Source organism: Stigmatopora nigra, chromosome 21 (assembly GCF_051989575.1).
Source record: "Stigmatopora nigra isolate UIUO_SnigA chromosome 21, RoL_Snig_1.1, whole genome shotgun sequence".
Lineage (NCBI taxonomy): Eukaryota > Metazoa > Chordata > Actinopteri > Syngnathiformes > Syngnathidae > Stigmatopora > Stigmatopora nigra.
The window spans coordinates 1,119,990-1,134,541 of record NC_135528.1 but is presented as its reverse complement, the minus strand read 5'-3'; the positions used below and the strand labels follow the sequence as shown (position 1 = coordinate 1,134,541).

Genomic DNA, 14,552 nt, shown 5'->3' with positions numbered 1-14,552 from the left:
GTCGCTGGATTGGATGCCCCGCCCTATTGATGTCAGACGCCATTGAAGCAATGTTTATGACTGGAAGTAGAACTATATATTTCAAAATAAAACAGAAATATTTAAGGGTGGGTAAAATGCTGATTCTTGCATTTTTTGCACTTTCCTCCACTAGGATAGCAAAAAGAAAATATTGAAATACAAATTTTACATTTGAATAAAGTAAAGTGTAATGACTTAAAAGGAAAAAATAATAAAATTTCAGTACAATTGAATATGATTTCGTTTAGAAGCTATGACAAACATGCTACTTCTAAAATTATACATTTATTAGTTAAAACGTGTCCCTTGAATTTTATTGTAAAAACAAAACATATATTCCATGCTCTGTGTTTCTTTTGTTCTGAAAACAAAATATACTGCTTCCGTTCTTTGAATTACGTTACAACGGAGTGAAGTGACGCGATCCGACGTTTCTAGTTTGGGCGTTCTGCTGGATGGATTCCCACCACTGCTAAAATTTCCATCAGAGTCGTTTTTTTTCTATAGAAATTTAATTTAATATACCATTGTTTGAGCTTTGTTTTGCTATTTATTTATTTATTTTTCAAAATGGGTTGCGTTGGATTCACCTGCTCCAAACACTCCTTGTGCGCGCTCAACATCCTCTATGTTGTAAGTATCCAACATAACACACTGCACCATATGGATCAAGTCATCACAATATTACTCTGGTTCCGAACGATATACGTTTATTTTTCTGGAAGGAAATACATCTAGTGGAGGAAAACATCTTGTGATGAGGTCACACACTTGCTGAATCAATTATTCACCGAAGAACCTTGTCAGATGCAGATGTGACCAACAAAAGGCTGTTTATTATCTCTTTTAGTACCAGGATACGCTTCTTATGGCTATTTTCAATCAAATCCCCTTTTTAGTGAAATTTCATAGGATATTCTGTCTCTTTATCTTTGTCTGCCATCTCATCTTCGAGTCATTTGCTGAGGCTAAATCATTTATCCATTCATTTTCTGAAACACTTATCCTCACGAGGGTCGCTGGCGGGGAGCACCCTGAATTGGTGGGCAGCCAATCACAGATCATTCAAGCTCACACCCATACCTACGGGTGATCAAACAGCCTACCATGCATGTTTTTGGAATGTGAGAGGAAACCAGAGTATCTGGAGAAAACCCAAGCAAGCTCAGGGAGAATCTGCTAAATCCACACAGGAAGGCTAACCTGGGATCGAATCCAGGACCCCAGAACTGTGGCACCAACCACTCAACCGCTGGGCCACCCTGCTCTTTTGTTTGATTATTGTTATTCCACTTTTTTTTATTCATTCATTCGCTGAACCGCTTTATCTTCACTAGGGTCACCAGGGGTGCTGGAACCTATCCCAGCTGACTTTGGACCAGAGGCAGAGGACACCCTGAATCGGTGGCCAGCCAATCGCAGGGCATGAGGAGATGGACAACCATTCACCATTCATCCAATTTAGAGTGTCCAATCAGCCTACCATGCATGTTTTTGGAAATGTGGGAGGAAACCGGAGTACTCGGAGAAAACCCACACATGCCTGGGGAAAACATCCACACAGGTGGACCGACCTGGATTTTAACCCAGGAACCCAACATTGTGAGGCCGACGCGCTAACCACTCCTCCACCAGGCCGCCTTATTTTACTTTTATAGTATTTAATTAATGGCTTGCAATTTACAATGATTGACCAATTAATTTAAAATTGGGAAGACTGGGTGACATTAAAATCTTAATTGTGATAATCATGTTTCAAATAACGTGACTTTAGCACAAGGCTCTAATGTTGAGCCTGTGAGAAAACCTTCAGAATGTGGTACAGACTGGAAAATAAACAGCTGCACTACCGTTTATCTGCTGTGCCACTTGGCTACAGAGTTCAAAGGGAGCTTCATTATGACTTCACCTCAACTCTTATGGACATTGCACCTTTTTGTAAGTGGGTAAAGTGCCGGCTCACCTTTAACTAGAACAACTGACATCAAAGTTAGAACACTGTGTCAAAATGACTCGTTCTAAAGTAAAAAAAAAAAAAGTTACTTTAAAAAAACATCATTTTTTGTGATAAAATTGATAGCCATGAAGTTATTAATGGGATGTATCTTGCATATCTATGAATCATTGTTTTATATTTATCCAATTTATTTAAATCAGTGGTCCTCAACTACCTAATGCCCATCCATCAGAGTAAAAAATATGAATGTTTTCAATAGCCTACTTGAAATGAGAAAAGTTGTAATAATAATAATAATAATAATATCAATAACAATAATAATAACAATAACAACAACAATAACAATAATCACAACAATCACAATAACAATAACAATAATAATAACAATAATAACACTAACAACAATGATAACAATAACAACAATGACAACAATAATAACAATAATATCAATAATAACAATAATAATAACAATAATAACAATAATAACAATAATAATAACAATAATAACAATAATAACAATAATAACAATAATAACAATAACGATAATAACGAAAATGACGATAATGACGATGACATATTGATGATAATGACGATGACATAATGAAGATAATGACGATAATGACGATATTGACGATAATGACGATAATGACGATAATGACGATAGTGACGATAGTGACGATAATGACGATAATGACGATAATGACGATAATGACGACAATGACGACAATGACGACAATGACGACAATGACGACAATGACGACAATGACGATAGTGATGATGATGATGACAGTGATGATGATAATAGTGGTAATGACAATAGTGATAATGATAATGATGATGATACTTTTTACTTTAATGTTTTCACAACTTTCTTTGTTCTGTTAGCTTGGCTTCTTTCTGCTACTTATTTTTTGGAACCATTCAGACTCCGTTGTCATACACATGGGATTAGCTGTGAACAATACGCAGCAGAAAGAGCAATACAAGGTGCTTGAAATCCGGAGCTTTATCCAACGCTACAATGTCTTTTTATTGTGTCTGTATCCGTTCTTGCTACTGCAACCAAGATGGCGCTGCTCAAGTGGCAGCCGGTAGCGTTAGCTTCGTCCGCTCTTGCTTGTTTTGTGTTTTTGCTGCTTTTCTATCTTTTTTAATTGCATTTTAATAATGCTTTCCCATATACTTTGCTTTGCTTTTTAGTCCTGAGACCTTTGCACTCGACACCACCTATCTTCTTGCTTGGTTTCTTGTGCTAGTCCTAGACATCTTTGGAGCCGTTCAGTCGTGCCTCCGCTGTAATGTACGCGGGATTAGTTCTGAGCAGTGGATGATAGTGCCGGCAGAAGAGAAATTAAACATCCACTTCGCTCCTCTGCACCGTCCAACCGTAAATTATTCTTCCAGGGAGCTCTATTTTTGGATAAGTGCAACAACGTCAGCCCACTGCCCGGACTTAAATGGAATGTCAACTTCCACCGCGGCATCCCGCTATCCTCGCCGGCCAAAGTGCTCTATTTTCGAAAAAAGAAGATGGCGCCGGCCGTACGTCGCCAGGGCTCGCATTTGTCAAAAAATCACCATTCGCTGATGATCCTGCCATCCAATTTCCCAAGTAAATTTAATTTTCAAATAAGCACCATGGCTTATGGTCGCACAGGGCTCGCATTTCTGATGAAAATCCACCCTCACGGGCTCCCTGTCGCTCAAAAAGCTCTTTTCGGATAAAAATGACAGCCACCGCCCATTTTTTTTTCTCAAAGCTGAGTTGAATGACAGTCCTCTGTATTCCGCAATTTTTCTTATAGCAAGCAGAAGACAGGGCAGTACCTCCCGCTTACAACTTTCAGCATGGATTTTCTCTTTTGTTTTCAGATGTAGTGAACATGTGTAAGTTGAAGCCGCAAAGTGAAAAAGGATCACAGAATGGGTCTTATTGATTGTAATTAAAACGACTGCTCATGTTTCTGTGCCATTGACAGCACTAGTCGCCCAATCCATTTTGACTGGGAATTTAGACCAATCAAAAATGGATTGGACGCCAGCACCGTCAATGCCGACCAACGAGTTAAAAAGGAAGTACAGTGTTCCCTCGCTTATCGCGGTTAATGGGGACCGGGCCCACCCGCGATGAGTGCATTTCCGCGAAGTAGGGATTCCCCTTCCAAAATGCTTAATTTGAATTTAATTCCAATTTTTTTTTACCCCCTGTATACAGTACACCATATAGAATACGGGTAGAGAGAGTGAAATTCATGTTGTAACAAAAAACTGTAAAATATGTTGTTTCAATGTAATATTTGTACTTTTTTTTCCCCCCAAAAAAATCCGCGAAGCTCTGAGTCCGCGGTAGCTGAACCGCGAAATAGCGGGGGAACACTGTCACCCAAAACATCTTCACACACTTTCTTCAGAAATAGCATTTACTAGTGTTAAATGTTCCACTCATCACTTGTCAGAAATAAGATTCTCTAAGGTATGAAACTCTTGAGATACAAGCTTAATGTGTTCTGCGACTGAGCTCATATGTCGATTTACTCATATCTCAAATCAACATTTCCCATAGAAATGAACTAAATACAAATTAATTTGTTCCTACCATCTGAAAAATAAAACCAAAAACAGGATATTGGATTGAAAAAACATTGTATTTGTTGTAATCTATTAAAAAGTAACAAATAACATGTGGTTTAATAGTGCTAAAATGTGTTTAATAGTACTAAAATTAAACGGATTTCACAAAGGGGAGAGAGAGACGGACAGAAAATATTTTAATATTTGTAATCACCATCTAACAAAGTATCAAATAACTAGTGGTTATGATGTTTAAGAATATATGAGTCATTTAATATTACAACGCGGAGTTTGCGGATGGGAGAGAGAGACTTGACGGATATGCTCGTAACGTAACATAAATTTTAGTAAAATGAACTCAGATTCCTATACATAGTTAAAAAAAGTTTTAATCTTACGTTACACTAAACATAAACCTTTTTGTGCAATAGCCAAGGCAAAGAGGTTAATGTATTCCACCGCAACTTTCGAGGCAAACTTCCTGCTTCTCCATACGTATTGGGGAGCCAGTTTAGTCATACGTACACGACTCATGTTTTTAGATTATTTGGTGCTTAATATTGATTGTCATCATACACCTTTTCTTCGCACTACCCTTCATTGTACCGGCTTGCTTTGGACCCATTATGTTTCCTTTAATTCTGCACTGACTTACTCAAAAACAACTGCGTTGAAATCATTAAGCTGCCTCTTGCGGCCTGTCCAAGATGCTGTCTCAAATCCTCGTATCTCAAAATGTGTCTCGTATATCAAGGCAAATATTTTCTGGGACTTTTACTCATATCTCAAATTGCTTGTATGTTGGGCACTCGTATGTTAAGGTCTTACTGTATTTCTCTTCTAGTTTTCAGATTGGCTTATACCCTGTCTGTCCTGTTTTGCTGCAGATGGTGAGCCTGCTGATGATCGGTATCGCAGCTTGGGGGAAGTGGTTTGGTCTTGTCTCCAGTTTCCAGGTGGTGGGTGGCGTCATCGGAGTTGGCGTTTTCCTGTTTTTTGTTGCTTTGGCTGGCCTGATCGGTGCTATGAAGCACCACCAGGTCCTACTCTTTTTTGTATCCTTTATCTGACTTACCCTCAAAGATGTCTACTTATTTGAAGACAAACTAATATGAACACAATACTACCAGTTCACTAATGTAACAGGTTACGAAATCCCCAAAAAGTAAATGCATTTCCTTATCTGTTATTTTATTTTTGAATTCCCCTTATTAAGCGATCAAAAACGACAAATGCAACGTGGCACATATTTTCACACACACAGGGCACACGTAAAAGTCTAAAATGTAATACAAAGTTGACGGTTTTCGGCCCTGGTAGAACGGGCTCTTGCCGCCATCTTGATTACATCTATAATGGCCGCAGAGAGAGAGAGAGATTTCAGCGGTGGAGGGCACATTTTCATATGCTTTATTTATTTTAAGACATTAGTAAAACATTTCCTTAGAATTTTCTCTCCTTTTTGTGTGTTTCCTCACCTCTTTCATACAAAATGGGGACACTTTCCCCAATTGTAAAGGGTTTAGTTGAGAGTTGTGTGAGGACCCTAGAATTGATTATAAATTGTAAATTCTCTAACTCGTTCCACCGTCCTCACACAACTATTAACTAAACCCTTTCTCATTGTTTGAAGTGTCCCAAATTTGTATGAAAGATCTGAGAAACATACAAAAATTAGATAACATTTTAAGAAATTATGAATTAATGTCTTAAAATGAATAACAAGCATAAAAAATGTATCTGTGTTGAAACGCAGGGGAACAATATGGAGCTATCATTAGGCATTAGGCAATAGAGGCTGAGAGCACATGAACACAGTGCGGTTGCCCTCCTGCGGGAGCCCTTCCGCCCTCCCTATTTTTATGTAGTTTGGGATCCGTCCCTTAAGGGGGGTTTTGTCACGTTTTGTTGGAGATTGGTGGTTGGGTGTGTTTTCCTTTGTTGTGTCTTTCCCATTCTACTTCCCTCGTGTGACCCAGGTGTTTGCAATGGTCTTTAAATCCCATGGTGTTGTCAGTCTTTGTGGGCGCATCGTCTTGTTTGAAGGTTATGTCAGTGTGCATCTTCCTTTCCCGGTCAGTATGTTTCGTGGTGTATAGTTTTCGCAGTTTTTAGTTTGTAAGGTTTTATTTTCTACACGTTTTAGTTACGATTAAAGCATTACCTTTGTGCACCTGCACTCCTGTTTCTTTGCCTAATTCCTGTACTTGGGTCCAACTCAAGAAATAACATTGGAAAGTATTATTTGTTAATGGCTTTCTCTGTCAAAAATGTTCCCAATCCCTGCACGCAAAATTCAAAAAAAATTCCAAACCTTGAAAACGATACAAAATGTTCCCATTAATTAACCCGGCAAAGTAATACATTTCACTGTGGTGTTTTGTATCTGCACAGTTTATTAAATTCAATACACAACTGCTGTTTTTTCTTTTTTAATTTGGTGCAAAAAGGTTTAAAAATAGTTCCTTGACTCTGAAGCAGTACATGATCATTCTCTTCATGGTGTTCATTGTCCAGTTTTCTGTTTCCAGTGCCTGTCTGGCCATTAACAAAGAGCAACAGGTGAGGAGAAATTAATTAATCCTTTATACCAGATATAAGTAGCCTGATAAATAAGCTAAACTTTCGAATGCATTTTAATAGACTCAAAATGGAAAGTGTGGCATTTACAGTTTTATAAAATCAGGTATTAATTCAGTTAAATTTACTTCTGTGTCAACCTCAATACAGTAGCTATTATTGCATTTCATTGAGAAAAAAATAAAGGGGTTTACAACCACTTTCTGTTTTGGATCAGAGGAAAGAAAATCTTATTCCGTTAAACATACAATTGTGTTCAGATTGCCTAAATACATTTTATTTCCATATCGCCCATTCTTGAGACTTTTCTTTTTTTTCTAACTTTTTTTGTTTTCTACACAATGGTGTCTAGACCTTTGCATGTTAACAAAATACAGGATGCGACAAGTATTGTTTTTTGGTAAGTTCATAGGGTTGTGAAAATCTATGCTGAAACTGACAAGTGGAAGCCACTCCCCTTTCCCCCGCTTGCTACTAGGACTCAGCACACTTTTAAAAAAAAATATTATTCTTTTTTTTAATTGGGGCAACCCTACTTCGCCGTGGTCGGTCGATTTGCCTAAACACGTTTAGCCGACTGACGTCTGGGCGAGGGCCATCTCGCCGAGGGGCATCTGGCCGAACGTAGAGTTAGCCGAACGAATAGTTAGCCGACCGGATAGTTAGCCGAACGAATAGTTAGCCGACCGGATAGTTAGCCGACCGGATAGCCAGCCGAAGGACGTTGCGCTGACGCGCTCGCCCCGCCCCCGGTCATGTGTGTGTACATGTTTTTCAACCACGGCCCGCAGGCCATATATGGCCCGTTACAGATAACAACATTTATTTAGAATAACAAGGGCATTTATTCACGGCCAAACACACGCAGAACAGTACATGACAGAAGAAAAAAAAGTAGTTATAACAGTAAGTACTATAATGACAGTAGAAAAATGTAGTTTTAACAGTACTGTAATTAAATTGTAATCCTACTCCAGCAAATTTACACCAGCATAGAAAACATTGAGATTAATCTTTGAATTAAGGTTCTCAGCAAATCATTTTGAATATATATTATATATAATGGGAAATTATTTAAAATTTAAATATTGTTCTTATTGGCACACATCACTAGAAGTAAGTGTGTTCAATAGCATTTTCAGGTATTGTTTTCAATGCCATCTCGTCTGTATTTTAGTAAGTCTTATAGTTTTTTCTCACATAGCAAGAGCGTGTGTATGAGTACATATATTAGAATATTGAATAAAAAGGAATGGACGGGAGCACATTGTACTACATACTTGTATTTAGAAATATGTCCAGCGGGTGGCAGTACATCTCGGGATGTGCAAAGAAATTGATGGGGAAATATCTTTTATTCTTACTCATCTGGACTCCAAGGTTGGGACAAACACATGACCTCCCCATTGGGGCAAACATTCGCAGCACATTGTACCCCAGTTGCCATCCAGCCAAGCACCGACTCCCCGCAGTCGCTCAAACACAGCTGGGATCATTCTGTCAGGAGCTGCAAAAACGTCTTCAAATTATAATGGACTATTTACTGAAAGTATCTTTACATTTATTATATCTGAAAATGACTTATCCTCTTTCAAAATGACGTGTGTGTGTATATGTGTGTGTGAAAAATTAAAGTGTTTAATTTATTATTTTAAATCTCGTACCCGGATGTCCGCTGTAAACATACAATCGAAACTTCCCCACTTATGTTTGATAAAATGATACATTAAACATTTAAATTTTTCACACACACACACACACAATTCGACCGAGTGCCCTACTTCGCGGTTTTTCGTTATTCACGGGCAAGCCTGGTCTACATTAACTGCAATATCAGAGGGATTACTGTATTTGAAAACACCACCAAAGTGTGAAAGGCTCACCTAGCCATCTGACTTTATTTTTACATCATTCATAATAAGCATTATTAATTTCTACTTCCAGGATCATTTGCTTGAGGTCGGCTGGAATAACTCGCAAAGTACCCAGAGGGATGTGGAGAAAAGCCTCAACTGCTGTGGCTTCAGACAGGTTGACCTCAACGCCACCTGTGATGCTGTATGTATGATTCTCGCTCCGCCGACATAGCAACAAGTCAAACTAAATGTTTTCCTATTAATGTTATTCCTTATCATATCCAAGACTGCAGTGGAGTGCATTTTTAAATCATAAACACCACTCTGCTTATCTGTGTTGTGAATAGTAGTTCTTGTTTTTCTTCCTGCAGACCTGCTTTCCCAATCACTCCTGTTTGCCTTGTGCTGATAAAATCCAGGAACATGCAGATGAAGTACTGCGTTTTGTAGGAGGGACTGGACTCTTTTTCAGTTTCACTGAGGTGAGCATTGACTGACATTTGACAAAATTAAAAGAGGTGACTGAAATTTACTGAATTTGACTGATTGGACTTCGCTGTATTATAAAGATATACTTTGGTCGCTGGTATTAAATGCCATTAGAGCAACGGTGTCAAACAATTTCATTGGGCCGGACCATTTTAGATATGCAGTAGTACCTCGAGATACGAGCTTAATGCGTTCTGGGACTAAGCTCGTCTGTCGATTTTCTCATAAGTCAAACAAATTTTTCCCATAGAAATGAACTAAAAACAAATTCATTTGTTCCAATACTCAGAAAAAAACACCCTAAACAGGATATTGGATTGGAAAAACATTTTTATTTGTTCTAATTTGCCATCTATTAACAAAGTAACAAATAACTAGTGGTTTAATAGTACTAAAATGTGTTTAATAGTATACTAAAATTAGATGGATTTCAAGAAGGGACAGAATGACAGAGAGAGGGGGAGGAGAGACATTTTGCGCGCTCTTAACATAACATAATTTTGATACATTTCTTATCCCGGGTTAGCTCCGTTTGCCCCGCCCCCACCCTGACTTTCAGTTGCAAGCTTTTTTATTCCCTTCAAAATATTCCGAAAATAAATATCCTCTTAATAGGATAATGCACGACCACTTGCCATCTTGCCCGGGAAGGAGTACAGTGTTCCCTCGGTTATCGCGGTTAATGGTGACCGGGACCACCCGCGATACGTGAATTTCCGCAAAGCAGTGAGGGAACACTACTCTCATATTAGCGACAGGAAAAAAAACACGGAAAAAATGCATTGCTCCGCCCGGTGCTCATAGAGAGATTACACAAGGGAGTTGCGACCGGAGAGACATTACACGAAAGATTTGCAGGGGAGACAGTGGTGTTGTAATGATGTTCTTTTGAGCAGCCTCTCGCGTCCGCTGTCTGCTTGTATATACACAATTGTCTCGTATCTCAAGATAAATATTTGCTCAAAATTTTACTCGTATCTCATATTGCTCGTATGTCGGGGCACTTGTATGTCAAGGTATTACTATATACTTAATATAAAAAACTGATGTACTGAGCCGTGAATGTTGAAGCCGCAAAGTGGTGAAGGAGCACAGTATAACATTTGATGTGTTAAAGTTAGTTTCACTGAAGACAGTAAAAGTTTTCTGTTTAGAGTTTCATAATTTGGAAGATAACTTCATGACAGGAGCGTAAAGTAACGAATTCCATTTATTCGCATTACTGTAATTAAGTAGATTTGTCAGGGCACTCGTATGTCAAGGGACCACTGAAATATTTGGATTTTTTTTTTTTATCGGATTAAAAGACCTGGATCAAAAGCCCTAAATATTCAGTTTTTTATAGATCTAAAACAATGTTTATTATAGCTTTTTTTTTCTTGGTAAGGGAAAGCATATTTTAATCATTTGTTTTTCATTTCAAAAGGAAACATTTTTATTATGTTCAATATTAAAGTGGAAAATAAAAAATATTTTTATATATTTATTTTTAGATTTTACAAAATGCCTTTTGAACGAAAAACTACAAAAAATGGATTAAAAATTGTAATTATTGATTTAAAAAGGGGAAAATCAGGAAATATATTACACACAAATCATCATTTGAATATGATTCTGAAACAGAAAGCCGCCACTCATGATTTACATTGTCGGCCCGCACAAAATGATGCTGAGGTATCCTCTTATTTTGACGCTGTCCGCAAATTGTCTGGTTTTGTTGTAATAGTTCACAAACGATGGCTTTCATTGTGCCTCCGTCAGATTCTGGGTGTGTGGCTTACATATCACTACAGGAACCAGAAAGACCCCAGGGCGAACCCCAGTGCATTCCTGTGAAATCATCAGTCTCTGGACCTTTCCTTGGGCTATACCTGAAAATACCTGGCTATTAGGATTTAATGTGATTAGTTTTTTGTAGGCAGTATCTCATTATCTCTGCGACTGAAATCTCTTTTGAAGAATCAGTTCAATACCCCTTATTCTCACTACATGCAAACTGAGTACACTGTTAAAGACATTTTGTTAATAACAGTTTGCTTTTTTTATCCAGTATTTAATCGCATATAAGCCGCTTTTGTTGGACCCCGTTGCTCGGAGCACAGCCTTCTTACCTAGGTTCCGGGCAGCCACCTTACCTAGGCACTTTGATTTTGAAATAGAACAAAATTCCACCTAGATTTTTTTCGTTGTATCGTCCCAGCGCTATCAAAGAATATCGCAACGCTAAGCTAACTCGCTAATATTGTTTATATTTGTTGTATTTCTTGTATGAAAGTGACAACTATTGGAGTATAATGAACCATTGAAAGAATTGAGATATTTTGATATTAGAAGCGATATGGCTGCCAAAACATCTTAAACTTCTGGTAAGAAAATTGTAATTGTTGTAATTAGAATGCATCAGGTTCTCATTATGATAGATTTATTTTTTCAAATTGAATAATTTGATATTTTGCATTTACAAAGACAGCCATATTAACTTCCTTATGATATTGACCCTAATAATATGCTTATGATATTGACCCTAATAATATGCTTTTGAATCATACAGTGTATATACAGAAATAGCACTTGTGATGATTTTTCCTAAGATTTTCCCTTCAAAGTAACACGTTTGAACTCCCTATTAAAACCATGAATATGGAGATGAAATTGGGAATCAGGGAGGCGGCTTATATGCGAGAAATTGTAAAATAAAAAAATTTCAAGGCAACTTTTGGGGTGCAGCTGGCTATAAGCACGTAAATACGGAAAGTGTTAACAGAGCTGCACAATGTTTTTTTTCACTTGTATTGTTTTCTTAAATGAGTCACACTGTATGCAATTATCCACACAAATCTACATTATGATTTAGATTATTCAAACCATGTCAATGTCTGACAGTGCTGTAAGGAATGAAAGGAGTGCATATTGTACAGTATGTGTGATGTGTGTTTGTTAGGAAATGTGTGTTGACACTCTACCAGCTTGTCCTGCTTTTGACTGCATCTTGTTTATTTAGCATCTTTTGCATGACTTGTAAATATAGACATTTCAGAACTGCACTGGGAACTCTGTAAATCAACTCTGAGACTTAAGACTGTCAAAACACAATAAAAGACTGAAGGAGTAAAATACAGGTATGTTTCTGTTTCGCTCATTCTAGAATTATTAATTCTAGTCATAACATATCTATATATTTTCTTATTCCTTGAGGCATTTTATTTTTGTACTTTTAGGAATAAATTGATTAATTGTGCAATTTACTCGACAATGTTAAGATTTTTTCTTAAAAGGTAATTGGTATAATACCATAATATAAATGTTGGGGTTATTTTGGGTACTAATATAAATGTGCTTAAAATATTAAGCATTATATCTATGTGTGGAATATTAATCATTATACAGACGCTCCCCAACTTACAAACGAGTTACGTTCCGAACGATCGTTCGTAAGGTGAATTCGTTCGTAAGTTGCTTAAGTGCTATATTTTGTATTATAATTTATGTTTAAGGCCTATATAAGTTTATTGAAGCTTTATATAAGTATGTTTAATGCTTGTATAAGTAACCTGTATTGGTTTGTACCGAAAAAAAAACATTTAATATAAGGGAGAGAATAAGTACAGTACTGTACTCCGTATGTTAGAGAGAGAGAGAGAGAGAGACAGTATGTACATGTACGTAATAATATGAATAAAATGAAGTTTACCTTACTTTTGGAAGATGTACTCGCATACCTGTCAACTTGTACGTTTTACACGTATTTTATAAGTAGTTTTACCATTTCAAATCAAGTACGCCGTACACCGACTTTAGTACGGGGAAAATTTTTGTTTAAAAAAAATCGCCAACATATATAAAAACCGATCTCAACAAGACTGTTTTTGCTAAAATCCAGATAGTCTCATAGGCTGGTAGCCAACGACGCTACTGTCATCGATCATTACTATTGTCACGGTATACCAGCAAAAATCATCCTCAATCGTATGTATTTTTTTCGACATACGTGCAGACATGTTCGTATTTACCGTTATTCGTAACTCGAATGTTCGTATGTAGGGGAGCGGCTGTATGTATGTATTAATATGTGCTTGCAACGAAGGAAAACGCCTAATTTAACAAGATCGAAGGTCACTCACTCTCCACAGCAGCGGGCTCCAAGCACTGTTGATGTTTTGATTTGGATAAAACCACTTCCCTTTACCCAGTTGCAAGTTCACAATGAAAATTCGGGGAAGGACTCTTAAATTGTTTTTACTTGGATTCCGAAGAAGAAAGCTATCGAATCAACCTCCAAGGATACTCGCAAATTGTTTTAAAATAGTGTTGCTCGGTTCACTTAATATGGAATAGTTTTGGCCGAATGGAGGCTTGTGTGACAGGCTAAAGTGTGTGAGTTATTAATGGTAGAGTGCGACATGGTAAAGTGTTTAAGTTATTAATGATTGTATGTGTGATGTAAAACTAGTTTTGGATTGGATTGTTATCGGTGTTCGATTATTGATGCCTTCATCCAAATAGCAAGAATAGTATGTTAAAGTATGTATCGGTATTCGATTATTAATGTCTCGGTGCAAATGGGTTGAGGCACGGGAGATTTTCAGTCATTACAGTAAAAGTTGGTTTGAAGATAACAACAACTGACCACTGTATGATTATTTCTCCATGCGTTTAAAGCAATAAAGAAAATGCAGGGTGCAACACTTGGTTGTTTAAATTCTTATGCAGTTGTTTTTTAGTTCCAACCTTAATTGTTGTTTTGAATACCTGAATCGATAATCTTGTAATTGTTTTGATTCGATGTCTTAAATGGGCAGGAAAGAATTCGGTCCTTTAGAATGATCCGTGACGAGGACGAGCCAGGAATGATTCTCATTTGCAAGATAGCGCTGGATATGCCCGATGTCTTCCTTATATTGTTTTATGTATATTAAAATGTATCTATTAATGAACTTAACAATAATCAGAGGAACCATGTTGCAGGTAACAGTCTGATGAATTCAGACCGTTAGTTATTTTTTCTAAGGAATAGAAGCGAGCTGTTACTACTGACCAAGAGGAGAAAAAAATCTGTAAAAACAAAAATACTAAAATAT

At 37.3% G+C, this 14,552-nt stretch overlaps 1 protein-coding gene across 1 annotated transcript; it reads left to right on the top strand.

Annotated features, from left to right (window-relative positions):
• The first annotated feature begins 432 nt into the window (after positions 1-432).
• Positions 433-12,606, top strand: tspan13b (tetraspanin 13b). The gene is made up of 6 exons (XM_077743899.1): positions 433-654; positions 5,437-5,604; positions 7,031-7,111; positions 9,074-9,187; positions 9,357-9,467; positions 11,236-12,606. Exons 1-6 carry the CDS (start codon positions 592-594, stop codon positions 11,308-11,310), a joined length of 612 nt encoding a protein of 203 aa, XP_077600025.1. The 5' UTR covers positions 433-591; the 3' UTR covers positions 11,311-12,606.
• The last annotated feature ends 1,946 nt before the right edge of the window (positions 12,607-14,552 follow it).